This window comes from Oncorhynchus kisutch, linkage group LG3, assembly GCF_002021735.2.
Source record: "Oncorhynchus kisutch isolate 150728-3 linkage group LG3, Okis_V2, whole genome shotgun sequence".
NCBI lineage: Eukaryota > Metazoa > Chordata > Actinopteri > Salmoniformes > Salmonidae > Oncorhynchus > Oncorhynchus kisutch.
In genome coordinates, this window is record NC_034176.2 from 64,114,605 (window position 1) to 64,136,098 (window position 21,494).

General features: G+C 43.5%; 1 protein-coding gene across 3 annotated transcripts in view; it reads right to left on the reverse strand.

Annotated features, from left to right (window-relative positions):
- Positions 1-21,494, reverse strand: part of sbf2 (SET binding factor 2) — a 155,846-nt gene that overhangs the window by 54,713 nt on the left and 79,639 nt on the right. For all 3 annotated transcript variants that reach the window (XM_031810629.1, XM_031810614.1, XM_031810621.1), the window contains exons 4-16: positions 20,900-21,022; positions 20,090-20,200; positions 18,461-18,566; positions 8,821-8,953; positions 8,108-8,216; positions 7,574-7,687; positions 5,614-5,691; positions 5,187-5,300; positions 4,208-4,336; positions 3,951-4,049; positions 3,594-3,807; positions 3,290-3,399; positions 2,273-2,422 (exon numbers count right to left, since the gene is read on the reverse strand). In XM_031810629.1, coding sequence (XP_031666489.1) covers positions 2,273-2,422; positions 3,290-3,399; positions 3,594-3,807; positions 3,951-4,049; positions 4,208-4,336; positions 5,187-5,300; positions 5,614-5,691; positions 7,574-7,687; positions 8,108-8,216; positions 8,821-8,953; positions 18,461-18,566; positions 20,090-20,200; positions 20,900-21,022 — 1,590 coding nt within the window. The remainder of the gene's footprint in view (positions 1-2,272; positions 2,423-3,289; positions 3,400-3,593; positions 3,808-3,950; positions 4,050-4,207; positions 4,337-5,186; positions 5,301-5,613; positions 5,692-7,573; positions 7,688-8,107; positions 8,217-8,820; positions 8,954-18,460; positions 18,567-20,089; positions 20,201-20,899; positions 21,023-21,494) is intronic.

Sequence of the window (21,494 nt, forward strand, 5' to 3'; positions counted from 1 at the left end):
TGATCCGAGTCTTCGTGCCACAGCCAGACAGAACCCCTCTGCTCCCCTCTCTCCAGTCAGTCACCCTCTCCCTCTCCTGACATGTTCCATGCTGTATTATGGGAAACCCTGCCAAGTGCCCCCTGGACCAAACACGGTACTAGAGAGACAGTCTGTATAAATCCACACGAAGTCACTCCGCTCTAAATAACAATCCTCTGGTCCAGGGTGCACACACTCACACGTGGTTGTTATCCTGACTAATCAACTCTGAAGGTTGTTATTGAATGCATCTCACATGCTTCATTTTATAGCATCTGCCTAGGGATTCAGTATTCCCAATGCAATGTCACTGAAAATGCTCATGTCCAGTTTGAGGGGGGAATTATTTATCTGCAGAAATACTGTTAATCTGTTCCTTGAACAATTTTTTTTTTAACTCCACATCAGGATCCCATTTTGGGGAGAAACACAATACATGTCAGACACGCTCGCAGGCCAGCTATCAGATAACACAGCCACATTAAGCAACCTAATAGACAAGCATTTCTACATTGTTCTGTACATTCCAGAACGGTCCGGTATTCGCCAGACAGATCTTGCAACAAAGAAGACTAATCTGCAGTTATTATCGAGAGAGTCCCAGTGTCACTGTGGTGTCTTTCAACAGCTCTGTACCACAGGGAGACTACTGTAGGACCAGCAGCTTCATCACATCACCTCCTTGGCTTGGACAGAGTGGGACCTGGACTCAGATACTGAAGACATGCGGTTAGCTATGCATGCAGGGGGCAACTGAAACCAGGTGGTATGGCACAGCTCCTAGAACACGTGTTGCTGACAGGAGCACAGGAAGGGAGAGCATATATACCTCTGTCATGTATAAATTACACAGCCACTAGTCGGCTGGCTGGCTCTTAATCTATTTTACAAGTTGGGAGGCCAGTGACCTCTACACACCCAGGCTAAAGGCAGATGGTGGGATTAATTGGCTCGCCGTCCTCGATCATTTGGCCAGAAGAATGCGTGGAATCCAGAGCCACTCCATTAAAAGTTGCTCTCTGTGAACACTGCTCCGAATCATTAAATCCCCGTGGCAACAGCCATGTGAGGCTGTAAAACATGAGGAACTACCACTGAGGCCTCAGCTCTGAGCTCTGGCTCCGAGCCCTCCTCTCCCACCTGATTGATGGCAGAGTGAAACTTTATGGGGCGTGTGCAGCACAGGGAGAGCAGAATAAACCACTAATCGCTTTGTCTAATAACCGAAGCGATAGCGCAAAAACCCAATAGCACCCAGGTACATCAAACACCAACCTTTACTAGATATGTGGTGCGCAGTGAGCACTCACTTTTGACAATCTGTCAAACTATTGCAAATGAAGACTAACTTGAGCATAAATCACTGGGAAAATGTATGATTTGGCCATTCTTCCACCTGCAGCAGCATGACTAAGGTAAGGGAGAAGGGAAGTAACAGCATGTATGGTGCAGTAGCAGCACGTGTTGTTGCCAGAGACCTGTGTACCCTAGGAAGCTATCTGAGTGGTGGAACAAGTAGAGCTCTACACCACATTACCTTGCCAGAGCTGTCTGCTTAGCACTTGGTCAGCCGGCACATGCTCTCGCTGTCTCGTACTGTTTCCATTATAGACAACTTCAGACACGCTAAATTAGAACCAGTTAAAGCCCATGAAAACACATCACCGCACCCAGAGTGGGATTGTTTAAAGGGTAGAGCCTGGAAACAAACTCCAGCTTCCTGCTCCTCAAATATTTTGTGGTTTACCTGTTATTGCCTCTGAGAATGTTAGGGAACACCCAAGAAAAAAGTCTGCCACTGATATCTGGACACTTACTGTGCATTAGCTATTAGAAAACAGTGTTCCATCCTTTGTAGAAGGAGTATGTTGACATTCAGAGAGACTTTTTGGAGGGATGTTAACTACCTCGTGGAGGGACATACCGCATGCACACTGAACTTTAATAGCTCCCGAGTGTCTAAGACACTGCATCTTAGTGCAAGAGGTGTCACTGCAGTACCTGGTTCGAATCCAGGCTGCATCACATCCGGCTGTGATTGGGAGTCCCATAGGGCAGCGCACAACTGGCCCAGTGTCGTCCGGGTTTGGCTGGGGTAGGCCGTCATTGTAAATAATAATTTGTTCTTAACTGACTTGCCTAGTTAAATAAAGGATCAAATAAAATAAAAAATAACACAGCCAGTGGATTGTTCTGAAAGAGTCACATTACTTAGGTATGACAGGGACAGACTGGCTGAGCTTTGACCCACCTGGAGGGCACAGTTCATCATGCGGATGACGTAGTCAAACTGTTGGTGGTCCAGTATGGCCCGGTTCTGCTGGACATGCAGACTGAGCTCCTCAGTCAGACACTGGCGAGCCGCCTTGCCTTTCAGAGCACGCAGCGCAGCCGGCAGGGTCTGGGAACACAGCACAGCAGACACAGAGCCTGTTTTTAAAACAAATACCATAAGACACAGCACGACATACATTAACAAATCATCTTCTGAAATGATTTCTTAATATCCCAGAATTCTAGAACCAGCTACAGCCAAGAACAGGTACAATAGCAGCTACAATATTACCAGTCCAGACAGTGAATGGTTGACCTCTGGGAAATATTAATACGACATTTCATACTAATGTCAAAGTATGAGAAAAAATGTGATGGTAACACGTCTGGGTAATGGGTTTCACATTGACTGTATAATGTATATTGAGGTAAAGGGTTTATAGGCTCGGGGGAGGGGGGGTCTATAGCTGGCGTACTGCGTGTTCCTCTATTAACACAGGGATGCATGTCTGCCTTATATAACCTGCTTATTCCAGCCAGAGGTACAGGCATAAAGGAACTGGCTCCATTTCATGCAGTACACACGGGACACCCGCATCAACGTTCCTATGGGCTCTTCTATAGGGGGTGTCACGGTGCGGGGAAATCAAAGAGCATCCTTTACGTGTAAATGCTTTATGGGAAAAAGCAGAAAGCAAAACAGCTATGCCATTAACCTCAGTGTTAAAACAATGGGGTTATTTCTGCTGATAACGAGGAGATTATGAAGCTAGTCTAAGTGTTTGATTATCTGTCTCCAGTGTGGTCCTGTCTCCCAGCTGGGAGGTATAATTAGCCTGATAGAGTTGAGAGCGCTAACTCCAGACAGACACACACGGTTGGCTGCCTGCTGTAATCGGAGGGATGGATGTCAGTCCAGGTGTCTGGGCCATTACAGACGTGGCTGATTACACTGTGCTGAGAGACAGGGATTAGGGAGGATGCCGTGCGTCACCTTCTCCGTCTCCTGGGTCTTGTTGTCGAAGATGAAGGAGATGCAGCTCCTCACCACCTCTAGCCTGCGAGCGCTGTTGAACACTGAGCCCATCTTCCCCATGATGGACACTGCACAGATGAGGGGTGAGCAGGTTAGGAATACAAGAGTGGTAGAAATACTAGCTACGCTAGTACAGACGCCATTCAATACTCAGAAACAAAGTCCTTACAGCTATTAACACATTATAGACAGACTCCTGCCAAGCCATTTGTCTCACACAGGAGCAGGCATGAAGTAGAGCTGATGTTTGTGTCTCACATACCCACGGGAGGGCCGGCAGGCACCACACACTTCCTCTCTGCACGGGTGGTGGTAGTGATGGCAGGGGCGCTGGGATGCTTGGCCAGGCCCTCTGCCAGCAGCCGCTCCACCTTCTCATCGTCCAGCAGGGGGAAGGGCACCACATGCACCCGCAGGTGGGAGCCCTCTGTGGGCCGAGGCACTTTTTGGAATGCCATGTGGGGGTTGGGATTCTCCTGTAATGGACCATTCAATAATAAAACATACATACAAGAACAACATCTGTGACGGCCATAGGACATGTTAGAACACTAAAGAGTACAGAAAGTGCCTAATGTGAACACTATAGCATACAGGCCCAAAGGCTGAGTTAACTCACGTTTTTGTACAGTTGGTCAGAGAGTTCCCTCATGTGCTTCTGCAGCTTGGCAGGGCTGGCCGCCTCTTCCTTAAAGCGCTCCATGTCAAAGGCCACCAGCTACAGAACCAACGATAAGTCAGTCAAGCTGTTCCCAAATGATACAATCTCTCGACAAGCCCAGTTGCATACAACAGTGAAATTAGAAAAAATGTTGTCAAATCATACTGGAGCTGCAAAACATGCAGTCTGGTTACAGTGGCCATGCCCGACAGTACCTCATCAAAGAGATCACAGGCTCTGTAAGGTGGACCCCTCTCGGACACGAAGCCAGCGAAGGCCATGCCATCCAGAACCTTGGTCAGGAAGTCGTTTTCAATCAGGCCTCTCTGGCCCAGGAAGGCAGTCTGTAGGGGGACAGGGTCAAAGGTTAAATAATGTTAGGTACATAAAGATGTACTTTTAGGACTGTAACAGCCAAACCTTCCTTTTCTGAGTTGCTTCTCTTCATTTGACTTTTTATTTTATTTACAATGAACCCAATCACAAAAGTGAAACAAATGACTGAAGATATGCTGAATCAGGCCTGTGATTCATGCTAGTGGGTGAAAGAGATAGAAAACGGGGGCAGTTTTTCTAGACGCCACAGTCTACGTCTCTCCGTTGAGTTTCTGTAGATTCGTGATGAATTCCTGGCCCATAATCCGAGCCATGTGGGGTACTTTGTGAGGGATGTGCTGAGAGGTTACCACGGAGACACCGCAGACACAAACAAATACAAACCCAGCTACTTTTCTATTTTTATTTGATATATTTCATATGGCTCATCACGAGGCCATTGGCCAAGGCTGACAGCACTTAACACAAACAAGCAGATAGCATGGTGAAGAGTCATACAGTCAGTCACTAAAGCGCATCCTAAGAACACACACACACGCTAAAACAAAAACACCTCCAAACAGCTTTATCAGACAGGATAGGAGAGAATCCTCTTGTTCTTAGATTCTCTACAAACATTATTTTACAGGCTGAGCGGAACAAGGGATACACGTCAGCCTCTCAAATGTCAATGGAGACAAACAAATTGAATAAGGTAACCACCTATATTGCAGTGATCAGTGAAATGTGATCTTTTCTGCAATGACAACAGCATGGTTGACAAATGTGCGTCATCAGAAGACACATTGAGGGTGTGATGAGCACATGGCTTCAGTTGGCAATAGGATTTTTGACCCACCCAGATTGAGTTGATCTCACCTTGTGAAAGTGGATAACAGGTTCGGAATGGATGCGGATGAGCTGCAGGCAGGACCTGTAGCCCTGGAAGAGTTGTGCAAACAGCCTGAGGAACACGGCTCGCACCTCCTTATCCTGAAAACACAAGGGAGAGAGGGGAGAGTCACCTCACAAACATGCCATGAATACCCCCTTGTTAATTCAGTTCACATCTTAACGTGATTATTCTACCATCTGAAGAAATGGAAACCCCCACTGAAGAACACATTTTTGTGCTATTCATAGGTCGGACAAGAGACGAGCGTGCTACAGGAGATATCTCAGAGCAGTGGTGTCCTCCTCATATCACAAACACATGATGTTCTGGGAAAAGGCTCCATCTATTACAATGAGACATGGCCAGGAGTAAAGGGTGAAGACACTGTTTACTGGAATGATGGTGCCTTACCAACAGTTTGAGGTTGGAGGGGGCTGTGCGAGGGGGTGGGAAGGCAGTGTCAGCTATCTCCAGATCAGGATGCAAAACCTGAAAATAATAAAATGCCTCTTAGGAATAAACCAAGTCAAGACTAAGTACACTTTTATGGTTCAGATTACATGAACAAAATCATTACAATGACTATACTAGTTACATAAGGACAGAACATTATACAACTGTTTGCCAAAAACCACATTCTCATTATGATCCAATGTGAAATGTCTAATGGGGATATGTGATTTCCAAGGATGATTATTGGTGTACAGTGGGGCAAAAAAGTATTTAGTCAGCCACCAATTGTGCAAGTTCTCCAACTAAAAAATATGATGAAAATTACAGGCCTCATAGGTACACTTCAACTATGACAGACAAAATGAGAAAATAAATCCAGAAAATCACATTGTAGGATTTGTAATGAATTAATTTGCAAATGATGGTGGAAAATAAGTATTTGGTCAATAACAAAAGTTTCTCAATACTCAATACTATATACCCTTTGTTGGCAATGACAGAGCAACACACTGTTGCTGGTATTTTGGCCCATTCCTCCATGCAGATCTCCTCTAGAGCAGTGATGTTTTGGGGCTGTTGCTGGGCAACACAGACTTTCAACTCCCTCCAAAGATTTTCTATGGGGTTGAGATCTGGAGACTGGCTAGGCCACTCCAGGACCTTGAAATGCGTCTTACGAAGCCACTCCTTCGTTGCCCGGGCGGTGTGTTTGGGATCATTGTCATGCTGAAAGACCTAGCCAAGTTTCATCTTCAATGCCCTTGCTGATGGAAGGAGGTTTTCACTCAAAATCTCACGATACATGGCCCCATTCATTCTTTCCTTTACACGGATCAGTCATCCTGGTCCCTTTGCAGAAAAACAGCCCCAAAGCATGATGTTTCCACCCCCATGCTTCACAGTAGGTATGGTGTTCTTTGGATGCAACTTAGCATTCTTTGTCCTCCAAACACGACGAGTTGAGTTACCAAAAAAGTTATATTTTGGTTTCATCTGACCATATGACATTCTCACAATCTTCTTCTGGATCATCCAAATGCTCTCTAGCAAACTTCAGACGGGCCTGGACATGTACTGGCTTAAGCAAGGGGACACGTCTGGCACTGCAGGATTTGAGTCCCTGGTGGCGTAGTGTGTTACTGATGGTAGGCTTTGTTACTTTGGTCCCAGCTCTCTGCAGGTCATTCGCTAGGTCCCGCCGTGTGGTTCTGGGATTTTTGCTCAACGTTCTTGTGATCATTTAGACCCCAAGGGGTGAGATCTTGCGTGGAGCCCCAGATTGAGGGAGATTATCAGTGGTCTTGTATGTCTTCCATTTCCTAATAATTGCAGGTCTACAATTTTGTTTCTTGTCTCCTTTGACAGCTCTTTGGTCTTGGCCATAGTGGAGTTTGGAGTGTGACTATTTGAGGTTGTGGACAGGTGTCTTTTATACTGATAACAAGTCTGTGAGCCAGAAATCTTGCTTATTTTGGAGGTGACCAAATACTTATTTTCCACCATAATTTGAAAATAAATTCATAAAAAAATCCTACAATGTGATTTTCTGGATTTTTTCCCCTCATTTTGTCTGTCATAGTTGAAGTGTACCTATGAAATTACAGGCCTCATCTTTTTAAGTGGGAGAACTTTTTTGCCCCACTGTATGCTGGGTACGTACGTACCAGAGACAGGGCAGTCTGTGTAGTGTGTAACAGGTATGTACCAGAGACGGGGCAGTCTGTGTAGTGTGTAACATGTACATACGTACCAGAGACAGGGCAGTCTGTGTAGTGTGTAACAGGTATGTACCAGAGACGGGGCAGTCTGTGTAGTGTGTAACATGTACATACGTACCAGAGGCAGCACTGTCTGTGTAGTGTGTAACAGGTATGTACCAGAGACAGGGCAGTCTGTGTGGTGTGTAACAGGTACGTACCAGAGACAGGGCAGTCTGTGTGGTGTGTAACAGTGGTTCAGGGAGCTGGGACAGGTGGATGCACTCTGGAATCTTTATGGTTCCTCCATCCAGATCAGCTATGATAACGTCCAACTGTAAGACAGACAACACACATCACTAAACAACCCTTTCGAGTTAGTTAGATTCCTATTTTAGCTGTAGAGCACATTCTACATTACTATGGCAGAGCATATAAGAGAAACTAAGGCCGAAACCTGCCAAAACAGGCTCTTGGCCAACACAGTGGAGGAGTCACAACTCCCTGAATCTAAGGGACTCAGGAGGCCGCATCAATCGGCCCAAGGAATGTCAGCTCAACATAACATTTCCTTAAAATGTACAGTGACTCAAATATATCATACGGCTCCATTATTCACTGACAACTGGTTACATTGTGCAAGCGTTCCATGAATCGGTTTAAATAAAGGTATGTTGTTATCCCTGGTGTACTGTACATGTTGAATCAGGGTCAGAGGCAGTTCATGTCTGGAGAAGGTGCTAAAGATCACTCACCAGTTCTTGGATCTCGCTCTGGAACATGGAGTGGACCCCGATGATGAAGGGGGTGGGTGAGCTCAGCACCTCTAGCAGCCGTGACGGCAGGATGGGGATGTATGGGTAACTGAGTTTCAAACGGGAGACGACAGTGAGTAAACACAACACTTGCCAGGTCAAATTCCACATCAAACTGTGGTGCTCAAAGTGACCATTTTGGTGTTCAGTAAACCAGAGAATAATCTTTCAAGTACATTTACATTTGAGTAATTTAGCAGACACTCTTATCCAGAGAGATTTACAGGTAGTTATTTTATAAATTTATTTCGATTTCACCTTTATTTAACCAGGTAGGCTAGTTGAGAACAAGTTCTAATTTACAACTGCGACCTGGCGGTTGTAAAGTGTATTCACCTTAAAGACATATGAGAACACATAACCAAGACCATTTTGGAATGTTGTTTTGTTTAGTCACAAAACGTCAGAAAGTCAGTTGGCAACGCAATCAACATGAACATCTTCATACGTTTCAACTTTCAATGGACTCATAATCAAAGCCAGCCTAAGTGTAACAATTTTACAGAGGAACAAACAAATCACGATAATAAGAAACAATAAAAAAATAAACATTATCATTCAAGTCACACTTGGTGCAAGGCAAGTCGTGTCAATAGCCGAGGTGTAATGGGGACTGATGGGGGACCGTGGAGACCGACGGGCCAATCACGTACCTGTATTTGAGGGGGAACATGAGTGCCTCCAGGGCACGCGACGCCTCCCCTAGTCTCTGGTAGCTCGTAGAATGGAACAAAACCTTGTGTTCGGTCAGAACCGCACAGAAAAGACTCAGAACATTCTGGATTCCTGGAAAAAGAAAGTAGAAAGAATGTGTAATTAAATTAGGTATTCGGTTGGACAATTGATTAAAGAAAAAAAACATACTGTTGGGGGTGGATTTTATTTCTAAGCTGAGCAAACAATACTCAGAGTAAATTATATTTCTTTGGTAGACCATGTAGTGATAGAATGATTGATAACACCACATGTTCTATGTGACTAGCTGTTTGCTGAAATTATTGGAGGAAAGATCTGTTTTGCAGAGACATAGTGTATGAAAACCAAAGTACTGTACATGTATCACAATATTTTGAAAACATCTCCCTCTTTACTCAGTATATTATTCCCCATTACATTCTGACTTATAACAAACAAATGGCTGAGAAAGCAATGTTCTTCTTGCCAACAGTGATAACAAGTGGGTAAACAATGCAATTTCAGCTACAAAACGGTGCAGTGAATATTATACACTGAGTGGACAAAATATTAGGAACACCTGCACTTTCCATGACAGACTGAACAGGTGAAAGCTATGATCCCTTATTGGTGTCACTTGTTAAATCCACTTCAATCTGTGTGGATGAAGGGAAGGAGACAGGTTAAAGAAGGATTGTTCAGCCATTCAGAGGGTGAAAAAATTATATTTAAGTGTCTTTAAACGGGGTTTTGTAGTAGGTGCCAGGTGCACCGGTTTGAGTGTGTTAAGAACTGCAATGCTGCTGGGTTTCTCAAGCTCAACAGTTTCCCGTGTGTATCAAGAATGGTCAACCACCCAAAGGACATCCAACCAACTGACAACTACGGGAAGCATTGAAGTTAACATGGGCCAGCATCCCTTTGGAGCACTTTCGACACCTTGTGGAGTCCATACCCTGATGAATAGAGGCTGTTCTGAGGGGCAAAAGGGTGTCCCTAATGTTTTGTACAGTCAGTGTATATCATTAATGATAAGGAAAATACAATCTGAAAAATAGCCAGAGGAAATTACACGCTATGAGACGATATAATCTGTGAAATACCAATATGACAGTCCAGACAAATTCTCAAGTTTACAGTTCCTGTTATTGTTTCCTATCAACATAGTGTTAGACTCATCAATCACACACTACAGAGATGAAGACAACGGATTACTGGCAAACATATCAGCAGTCCGCTACAAACTGAGGTCCCTGATTCTGTATCTGCCTCCAGCTCAGATATTCCTGTTTATCAGGGCCTCGGAACATAGACATCGTCTGTTCCGTTGTTGACGGAATACCAGGATCTCCCAAGCGACACAGGCTGGTCACTTGGCTCATTCTGTGTCATCTCAACATGACTTCCTGTGTGGAAGTGCATAGGTCCGAGGTGACGAATCTGGCATTTTTTCGTTTGGCAGCCAATTAGGTTTCATAAATGGCATCCTGAGGTAAGCAGCCTGGCTCGTGTAGTGTCCTTGAGGTGTTTACATATCTACAGGAAACAGCGACACATTTCTGACCATAAATAACAAGAGACCGACCGGGCCAAGACAAAGGCAGCAACAACAAACAGCCCAGCAGCCTGTCCAGGGCCTGTCCATTCTATCCCCTTGGGGGCCACACTTCCTGAGCAGTGTGACATGTTGGACAGACATTCCTCTAGGATGACCTCTGGACACAGTGGTGCGTAGACATGATACACGTATATGCACCACACCACCCACTAGGTCTGGGCCTTTTCCCCAGGTCTTGTTTGGTCATAAGGTAGACTGAATAACAGTACCTGACAGGCTGGGGGAGAGACAAATCACACACAGGAGGAAAGGGGGGAGGTGTAGTTTACTGCAAGTTGTACTGTATTTCATGTTAGAACTCAAATCTGTGTTTAATCATTTGTTCTTACAGATTTGACTGACTGTCATGATGAATCACATAGATTTAGCATGTTACACGAAACACATGGCTTTAAATAGACCCTCCAAGCAGAGGTGGAAGACGACACAGCCCAGCCAACATGTAGAGCAAATCTGTTGCTGATTCATAGAAAACAACCATGGAAGTATGAGAGATTATAAATAATGAGAGAATATGTTCTGACATATGATCCGACCTTGGGCTGTGCAGCGGTTGCATTGTCACGATACTCAAACACGCGCAGTGCTTCCCCTATCATTTTTTGGGGTCAGTGGTGGCAAAGGAAGAACGAATGATGGCACTAGAGATGATGGCGCCGACAGATGGTCGCCTCGTTTCAGGTCCTTAGAAAACTATGCCGTTATCACAAGCATTTTGCTACACTCGCATTAACATCTGCTATCCATGTGTATGTGACCAATAACATTTTATCTGAATGTGACTGACTTTTTGAAAGGATATTCTACAAAAAAAAATGTATCAAAATATTTTTTTTAAAATGTTGACACCATCTGAAATAACATTTAGCTCAACTGATGCAGCATAGCGGCTTTAAAGCACTAATGCGGTCTTTGTAAAAAAATAAAAAATAATAATCTATCACCATATGTCTAATAAATCACTGTTTATTTAACTCCAAAATATATTTGGTTAAAAAAAATCCAGAGGCTCCTTTTGGCCCTTGAAATGCTCAGTCTGATCGCGTGGACGTAAGGAAACAAATTTGAAGATACTGCATTTACATACACAGCCCTGATTGGGTTGATAGGATGGTCTAGAGCCTACCCCCTTACCTAGATGAACAGTCATGGTCTATAATAACTGTAAACAGATCTTACACAAAAGGCCATTATCAGAATGTCAGTGTTATTTCGACCTCATATAATCCCGTTTTTAACTGCACTGCCCCTTTAAATAAATAGGCTGAAGCATGGGGTTTACATCTGCATTTACTTCATTGAAAAATCTCAAAAGACTCTAAATGCATCCAATGCTACTTGGTACAAATAAACATTGTAACTTGTCACAACTTAAAATGACACAACGACTAGGTTCAAGTTTAACAACGTTTACTAAACCGTATGTCCACAATACATAGTTGACACTGCACTCAGGCCAGGTCCATCAGCAGTGAGACTACCACACAGGCGTACTAATAAGAGTGATAGCGCCATATTAACAGAAATATAGAGATACTTAAAACATGAATGTAACAGTCACTCTGATCTTAAGTGTGTCTCGGCAGAGATTTTTTTTTAAACGTGGCGGCAACAAATTTGCAGCAGCGGCCCGCCCCTGCTAATATAGGGGAAACACTGATTCTGCACTCAGAACATACTCTCAGCCCGCATTGTATAACAGTAGTGATGGAAGGGCGATGCAAGGTGCTTCTCTTACACGAGTCGCATGATCTGATCGCTTCAGGTGCTGTTGGAATGCTTATCCTTCATGTGATATCATGCAGTACTGATCAGTTCTTACAGGACATCGGTCACATCACCTGTAGCCCAAGGACATGACAGAGAGCATCGCTTAAGAGTTACATGCAGTCCTGCACAAGGGTATTGTAAGCAAACAGCAGTGGCGTGAGGTGCCCAGGCCTCTCTGTCTGCCCATCATCTTCATCTGTCAGGGCCATGTTCAGATCCAGCGAAGAGGGGAATGGACACACTATTGTACACATCACAACACACAGACACATTCCTCCTGATGGTTGGACTGAGCTGCACAGTAACAAGCCCCATCTCCTCCTGTTACTCCAAAAACAGCTGTCTAGACCTGAGGAGTTTAGCGCTTATCCTCCATCAAGCTCCAGGTAAATTCTAAACTTTGGAATGTAAAATTAAGAGAGAGACATGAATCTGGTACATTTTATTAGCATTGTGGACTGTTCCTGGATAACATGTGCAGTATTTGGTAACAAAAACAAAGTCGGTGAGGACTGACACAAACCATGGCTGAGGATAATGTCAAGGTACAGGCCATTTGTCTTCCTCCATCTTTGTGTGTATCCAGATTGGCTACAAACACATGACTTGAACATGACCCTGATAATTTGTGTATCAGTAAAGTACACCCCCCACCCCCCCATGTGCACGTCCACTGCTCGCTGTCCAAATAAACACAAAGGAGCATGCAAACTATTATTGAATTCCTCAAGGGGTTCAGGGACTAATGCTTACAAGAAACATAATCCATTTAGTTTTGTAACACATTCTTCTAATCACACTAAATGAGGGCCTATTTTCCATTACAAATAAAAGAAAGCATCAGAAAAATGTGTTTGGAGTTCACTTATTTACTAACTCGCCCCCAACATCGGCCCCTGGAATGTAGACTTGACTGCTGCAGTGATTTGTGTGTATTAAGGACACGATAAAACCACATACTTGAGTCCAGTGTATGAACGAATGCAGTGAGCAGGAATTTGGGACAATATACGGTAATGCCCAGGTGAAGCCAACAAACCACCGCAAAGCGGTGAACTAGAATGCAAAACAGACAAAGCAAATCCTAGTAAAAGGAGGAAACATACAGTACCTTGAGAAAGTATTCACACCCCTAGACTTTTTCCACATAACCATGAACATTCACGGCCTCTTGGTAAGCAAATCCAGTGCATATTTGGCTTTGTCTTTTAGGTTATTGTCCTGCTTAATTATTCTCCCAAAATCTGGTGGAAAGCACACAACCAGGTTTTCCTCTAGGATTTTGCCTGTGTTTAGCTCCATTCCACTTCTTTTTTTACTGTGAAAAACTCCCCAGTCCTCAACAATTACAAGCATAACCATAACATGATGCAGCCACCACTATGTTTGAAAATATCGCGAGTTTTACTCAGTAATGTGTTGTATTGGGTTTCTCCCAAACATAACACTTTGTGTTCAGGACAAAAAGAGAATTGCTTTGCCACATTTTTTGCCGTATTACTTTAGTGCCTGGTTGGAAACAGGATGCATGTTCTGATATATTTTTTACTGTGTACAGGCAGCCTTCTTTTCACTCTGTCAATTAGGTTAGTATTGTGAAGTAACTACAATGTTGATACATCCTCAGCCAATTAACTAACTGTTTAAAGTCCTCATTGGCCTCATGGTGAATTCCCTGAAAAGTTTCCTTCCTCTCCAGCAACAGAGTTAGGAAGGTTGTTTGTATCTTTGTAGTGACTGGGTGCATTGACATCCCATCCAAAGTGTAATTAATAACTTCACCATGCTCAAAAGGATATTCAATGTCTGCTTTTTTAATACATGTTTTACCCATGTACCAATAGGTGCCCTTCTTTGCAAGGCATTGGAAAACCTCTCTGGTCTTTGTGGTTGAATCAGTGTTTGAAATTCACTGCTTGACTGAGGGACCTTACAGATAATTGTACAGATGAAGTCGGAAGTTCACATACACCTTCGCCAAAAACATTTAGACTCAGTTTCACAATTCCTGACATTTAATCCTAGTAAAAATTCCCTGTCAGTTAGGATCACCACTTTATTTTAAGAATGTGAAATGTCAGAATAATAGCAGAGAGAATTATTTATTTCAGCTTTTATTTCTTTCACATTCCCAGTGGGTCAGAAGTTTACATACACTGAATTAGTATTTTGTAGCATTGCCTTTAAATTGTTTAACTTGAGTCAAATGTTTTGGGTAGCCTTCCACAAGCTTCCCACAATAAGTTGGGTGCATTTTGGCCCATTCCACCTGGCAGAGCTGGAGTAACTGAGTCAGGTTTGTAGACCTCCTTGCTCGCACACGTTTTTTCAGTTCGGCCCACACATTTTCTATGGGATTGAGGTCAGGGCTTTGTGATGGCCACTCTAATACCTTGACTTTGTTGTCCTTAAGCCATTTTGCCACAACTTTGGAAGTATGCTTGGGGTCATTGTCCATTTGGAAGACCCATTTGCAACCAAGCTTTAACTTCCTGGCTGAGGTTTTGAGATGTTTCTTCAATATATCCACAATTGTCCTTCCTGATGATGCCATCTATTTGGTGAAGTGCACCAGTCCCTCCTGCAGAAAAGCCCCCCCCCCCCCCACACACACAAAGATGATGCTGCCACCCCCGCGCTTCACGGTTGGGATGGTGTTCTTCTGCTTGCAAGCATCCCCTTTTTCCTCCAAACATAACGATGGTGATTATGGCCAAATAGTTCTATTTTTGTTTTATCAGAGCCGAGGACATTACTCCAAAAATTACGATCTTTGTCCCCATGTGCATTTGCAAACCATAGTTTGGCTTTTTTATGGCGGTTTTGGAGCAGTGGCTTCTTTCTTGCTGAGCAGCCTTTCAGGTTATGTCGATATAGGACTCGTTTCACTGTGGATATAGACACTTTTGTACCAGTTTCCTCCAGCATGTTAACAAGGTCCTTTGGTGTTGATCTGGGATTGATTTGCACTTTTCGCAGCAAAGTACGTTCATCTCTAGGAGACAGAATGCGTCTCCTTCCTGAGCGGTATGGCGGCTGCGTGGTTCCATGATGCTTATACTTGCGTACTATTGTTTGTACAGATGAACGTTATACCTTCAGGCATTTGGAAATTGCTCCCAGATTTGTGGAGCTCTACACTTTTTTTTCTGAGGTCTTGGCTGATTTCCTTTGATTTTCCCATGATGTCAAGCAAAGAGGTGCTGAGTTTGAAGGTAGGCCTTGAAATACATCCACAGGTACACCTCCAATTTACTCAAATTGTGTCAATTAGCATATCAGAAGCTTCTAAAGCCATGACATCCTTTTCTGGAATTTTCCAAGCTGCACAGTCAACTTATTGTATGTAAACTTCTGACCCACTGGAATTGTGATAGAGTGAATTATAAGCGAAATAATCTGTCTGTAAACAATTGTTGGAAAAATGACTTATGTTATGCACAAAGTAGATGCCATAACAGACTTGCCAAAACGATAGTTTGTTAACAAGACATTTTTGGAGTGGTTGAAAAACAAGTTAATGACTCCAGCCTAAGTGTATGTAAACTTCTGACTGGCTACAGAGGTAGTCATTCAAAACTCATGTTAAACACTATTCTCGCACAGAGTGAGTCCATGCAACTTATTATGGGTTGAATACTTATTGACTCAAGACATTTCAGCTTTCCATTTTTTAATAATTTGTAAACATTAAAAATAAATACAAAAATCCACTTCGATATTATGGGGTATAGTGTGTAGGCCAGTGAACAAAAAATCTAAATTTGATCAATTTTAAATTCAAGGTCTAACAACAAAATGTGGAAAAAGTCAAGGGGTGTGAATACTTTCTGAAGGCACTGTACATGTTCATTTGTACAGCATTAATCCAACTGCTTAGTGGCTATTCAATTTGAGAGTTTAAAATTGTGATTTGGACAGATGCTTTATTCATTCGTGTTGTAACTCTAAACCTCTTAATGTTGGAGTTGAACCTAAAAAAGTTTAATACCGTCAAGGATCAAGACCGGATAACCTGTCACTACAACGAAGCTACTTACTAAAATAAACGGGGGGAAAAACTATGCAAACAATAGGATTAAGAGGGATATTCCTAATATCTGGCACTACAGTTCGAATTCAGCTGTCAGGTTATTTGAGTCGCCCGTGATATCATGTTAACAGGAAACATAAGCTAAATTACAATGTGAGTTGTGTATACTGTGACTGTATGTGACCAACAGGCAGAGCAGCCTAGAGCTACTGTACTGCAACCAAGTAGACCCGATACACACCAGACTGTAAATAACGGAGGGAACATGATGGTGCCATGAAGTGGAGTCGAGTTCATGAAGTTTGGGATTGACTGGTTGTACTGTAGTGCAGTGTCGTGTCGTGTCTTTGGCATCATTAAAGTGAAGACTTATTTTATCAAATCAATTCTCTGTAATTATTATTACGTGATTAAACTAATCATGTAAATGTAATTACCCAGGAAGTCATAATTACAATTAATATATATTTACGCTCAGTGGGTCGTCGTGATCTCTGTCTCTTGTCTCAGGATGGTAAGTTGGTGGTTGAAGATATCCCTCTAGTGGTGTGGGGGCTGTGCTTTGGCAAAGTGGGTGGGGTTATATCCTTCCTGTTTGGCCCTGTCCGGGGGTGTCCTCGGATGGGGCCACAGTGTCTCCTGACCCCTCCTGTCTCAGCCTCCAGTATTTATGCTGCAGTAGTTTGTGTCGGGGGGCTGGGGTCAGTTTGTTATATCTGGAGTACTTCTCCTGTCCTATTCGGTGTCCTGTGTGAATCTAAGTGTGCGTTCTCTAATTCTCTCCTTCTCTCTTTCTTTCTCTCTCTCGGAGGACCTGAGCCCTAGGACCATGCCCCAGGACTACCTGACATGATGACTCCTTGCTGTCCCCAGTCCACCTGGCCATGCTGCTGTTCCAGTTTCAACTGACCTGAGCCCTAGGACCATGCCCGAGGACTACCTGACATGATGACTCCTTGCTGTCCCCAGTCCACCTGGCCATGCTGCTGCTCCAGTTTCAACTTCCACCTGACTGTGCTGCTGCTCCAGTTTCAACTGTTCTGCCTTATTATTATTCGACCATGCTGGTCATTTATGAACATTTGAACATCTTGGCCATGTTCTGTTATAATCTCCACCCGGCACAGCCAGAAGAGGACTGGCCACCCCACATAGCCTGGTTCCTCTCTAGGTTTCTTCCTAGGTATTGGCCTTTCTAGGGAGTTTTTCCTAGCCACCGTGCTTCTACACCTGCATTGCTTGCTGTTTGGGGTTTTAGGCTGGGTTTCTGTACAGCACTTTGAGATATCAGCTGATGTACGAAGGGCTATATAAATAAATTTGATTTGATTTGATTTGTTGGAATCGTCCGTCTTTCTGTTGGAAAGTTAATGCACCCGTCTCTCTCTTCCACAAAGTCTTTGGTTAGAATGGATACTTCAGAGTAACATTCAGAAATGTTCTTATAGGATAGATGTTTCGGGCGGTTGTCGGTCTTCGCATTCAGTCAATATACATCCAATGCTCCACATGGTTTGGTTAGGAATTCAACAACCGAGGAATGCATGGTCTCTACTCAAACCTTTGCGCTCTTGGTAATCGAGGTATACATGGTCTCTACTTAAACCTTTGCCCTCTCTGCAATCGAGGTACACATGGTCTGAAGCGGGCTTCTCTAGGTGGGGGTTATATTCAGAACAGCAGAAAAGGTTGTCCCATGACGCCAGATCAATGTCTGTGCTCATAGGGCGGGCCATTGACTTAGTTAACTTAAAGGGAATTGGATTGTCTTACATTAAACAGTTTCACAAATAGTTTCATCTTTACTCATTCATTTTATACAATAATTAGATGCAAAACTCATAACGGAGACTCTTGTATAAACAGAGTTATGGTAATGTGGCTGTATTGTCTCTCATGAGGTCACAAACATTAAACAAAATGGACCGGTTGTAGCTGGATTCTCCACCGACCGTTTACACATTCTCCAAAACATGGATATTGTTCAGTTCTCAAGTTCTGTGAGATAGAAGTTCATTTCTTCTACTGTGAAACCCTCTTTCTATACTGCATGAGGGAAAGAGTCTCCTCCAGGAATTTACGACCTGAGATAACAGAACCTGTGTGTAAGAGGGAGAGAGAGGATATGCACTCTCTATACCCAAAGAGGGCCACGTCATGACAGCAGTAATGAGGAAGCAGAAGCCCAATGACATACCAAGCTGCTGGAAGAGCAGGGCCACACTCTTGCATGTAACAGGCAGGTTGTCATTCAGAGGGGTTTGGATTAGCTGTCGGTCGCCCACTCCCAGGGAAAACAGTTTCTGTGAGAAAATCACAAAACACAAAAAAGTGAAAGGTCAGGTTATATGAATAACCATTGGATGTATCTATCATAGAACTAGACAAGACTGTTTCAGTAGAGGGACATTTTTTGCTAACAGACAAAACATGTTTTCATGGTACTGTAAATATCATTAGGAAACTGAACAAGACTACCTCAGTACAAGGCCAAAGGTCATATAGGCAAGGATGAAATGACAGTACAACGGCAGTTAAGGGATCCACTGTGTTTTTTTGACGATCTCCCAGAAAATGAATAAAACACGTGTTGTTGAACCTGATGGACATCGCAGCAGCATGACTGAATTAGCCTTTTGAATCAGTCTGGCGGCAATGGGAGAAACCTCAATTGCATATTAACCTCAATTTCACTGGCACGGTACAACACCTCTGCAATCCAATAGGGACAGCAGCGTCCGTCGCTGTATCCAGTGTGGCTGAGGGTAGAGAAGTAAGCACACAGTGGAAACAGTGTGTTCGCATGAACGCCATCAGTACGTCTAATTCAGCTAAACCAATGTTGAACATGATAGGGGTACAGACAGTGGTTCAACGGAGTTTGGCTTTTGACCTGACAAAGATCCTAGTGGATTGAACCATGGTCAATAAAGGTATAAATTGGGATCATAGCCTTTCAACTGAGTTTGAACCAGCTAGAGAACTACTCTCTGTTCCCAGATTCATGACATTCCTTCATGTTTGACAGTCTGTTGAAGGATGAGTCTGTTCCACTCCTGAGGTTTCTAACTCATGTTGTGTCACTACAGCCGAAAGCCCTTGGCTCTGCGGGGAGCGGCAATAATTTGAGGAGGAACACTGACATGTGTTGGTAAATTACATTAAAAAAACTAAATTACCCTAAGGTTCAGGATGTGAACTTAATCATGGGCCACATTCCTTGCTCTTTACAAATAGTTTAAATATTGTCTAGTTTTTTAAAGCCACATTGATCACCATTGTCTAGACTTTAAGGGAACAGACCAGCGTAGGGTTTTTGTTATAGGACAGCTTCAGATGTGGGTTACAATAACCTAGTAAGAAGTGAAAATATAAAAAACAGGCCCCCTACTCTGTTTTTTTGTACCCTAGCTTCACTAAGTAATGTCATCAGAAGAGCAGCTAGAAAAATAAAATAGTATTATGAGGACATTTCTGCACGCGGTGGTACAGCAATCTATGGCACCATCTAGACGAGGAATGCATGATTGAATGGAAAGCAAACGCAAATCATTTTTCTGGACTCTCACATGGGCCAAAACATGACTTCCTTCCTTCCCTCACTCACTCACTCACTCCCACTCTACTACTATAATAAGCATTAGGCCATCAGTGAGTAACCAGCACCTTGTGTGGGTCTAGCAGCAACATTAACCCAGACTGACCCCTATTCTGGGGTGGATTCATGCCTCTGTGGAGAGCAGGCCAGGGGGGTTGAGAGGGGGTTAGACAAGCCCTCTAAGATGGAATATTTGAGGAATTGTTTGCTTTAGTAAGGCCTGTTTACCTGGGAGCCACCAGCCACAGGAACCATGCACGTGAAGAGGTTGGAAACCAGCCCCTCCAGAGGGAACGGCAGGCTGTCGACGTACACCGTGTAGATCAGGCCCAAGCAGCCCTGGGGAGGTCAGGAGGAGACAGACCCACAACCAGGTCAATCAACACTCACATACAGATGTATCGCAAGATACATACACCCAATCACAGTTTGGCGCCTAAAACGGACAATTAAAGACACTGTGGGAATTTGTCATCGAATACCATCAGATTTATAGTATTTTATGTAATATTCCGAATGTACAGCTGAGATGTGTGGTTTAATGGCAAATGTCATTTGCAAAGCTAAAAATAAATGCTAAATCAATGTGTGTCGGAGACATTTGAATGCCAAAGTTGAATACTGTAGTGGTCCAGTGGAGTGCCTAGGGACAGGAGAGATCTGCTAAGCCCTACTCTGTTCTTAAGTGAGAGATTGGCTGGATATCCTGGCCTTGAGTACTTGCAGAATTCACTCTATAAAGCCAATATGTTCATTCTCCGCACACAGGATACAACATGATGCATTCTATCACCATCATGAGACAATTGATAGTCAATGCACTAATTGACGCGCTACCGTTTATCATGCCAATGCTAATTAGGCAGAAATAAGTAAAGTGAAGTCATGAACCTCATGAATAGGACCAAGAAAGTTCCTGGCCAGGTAACCTTAGATAGCAAATAAACCCGCAAAAACTGAAATGACCACTATGCATGGTCATCTGACATTTTGAAAGGAACCTATGTTAGTCAGGAATTAATCATGTTATCATGTTACCCGGAATATTTCAGGATAATCCAGCCTGGAGACCAGAATGAGACTTTTGGGTGCAAAGACTTGAGCGGGCTGGATCAAGCCATCCTCTTCCTCATCCTCATCTGCTTCAGTGGTCTTTGTTCCCTGAAACAGCAAAACAGAAGAAGTTATTTAAAATGGGAGAGTTCAACAGTGATATGGGGGTGAGTTAAGACCATGTGCAGTGGTAAGCTAACATAGCAGGCGTAAAAAACACCTGAGCGGGGACGGAAAGAAAAACAAGCTGAGGGTGGCTCTAGTGTTATCTACTTCCAGGTCAAACCACAGCGTGTACATTCTACAGTACATCACATACTGTAGCCTATTTTTGGAAACGTGCATGTGCCACCCCTTCCTCGAGAATTCTGATTGACGCAGGCACAGAGTACAGTTCACACAGTACGAGTACTATTCAAATCAGTCAAAAGAACACAGTATGGAAAAGTCCCCTCAGAACTGTGTCTGTATATCTGCAAAAAAACTCTAAATCCGGTGTTTTAGCAATGGGATATATAGACTTATTTTAAAAAGATCCTCACCAATCAGTAGTACCCATTAAAACAGATACTCATTGCCG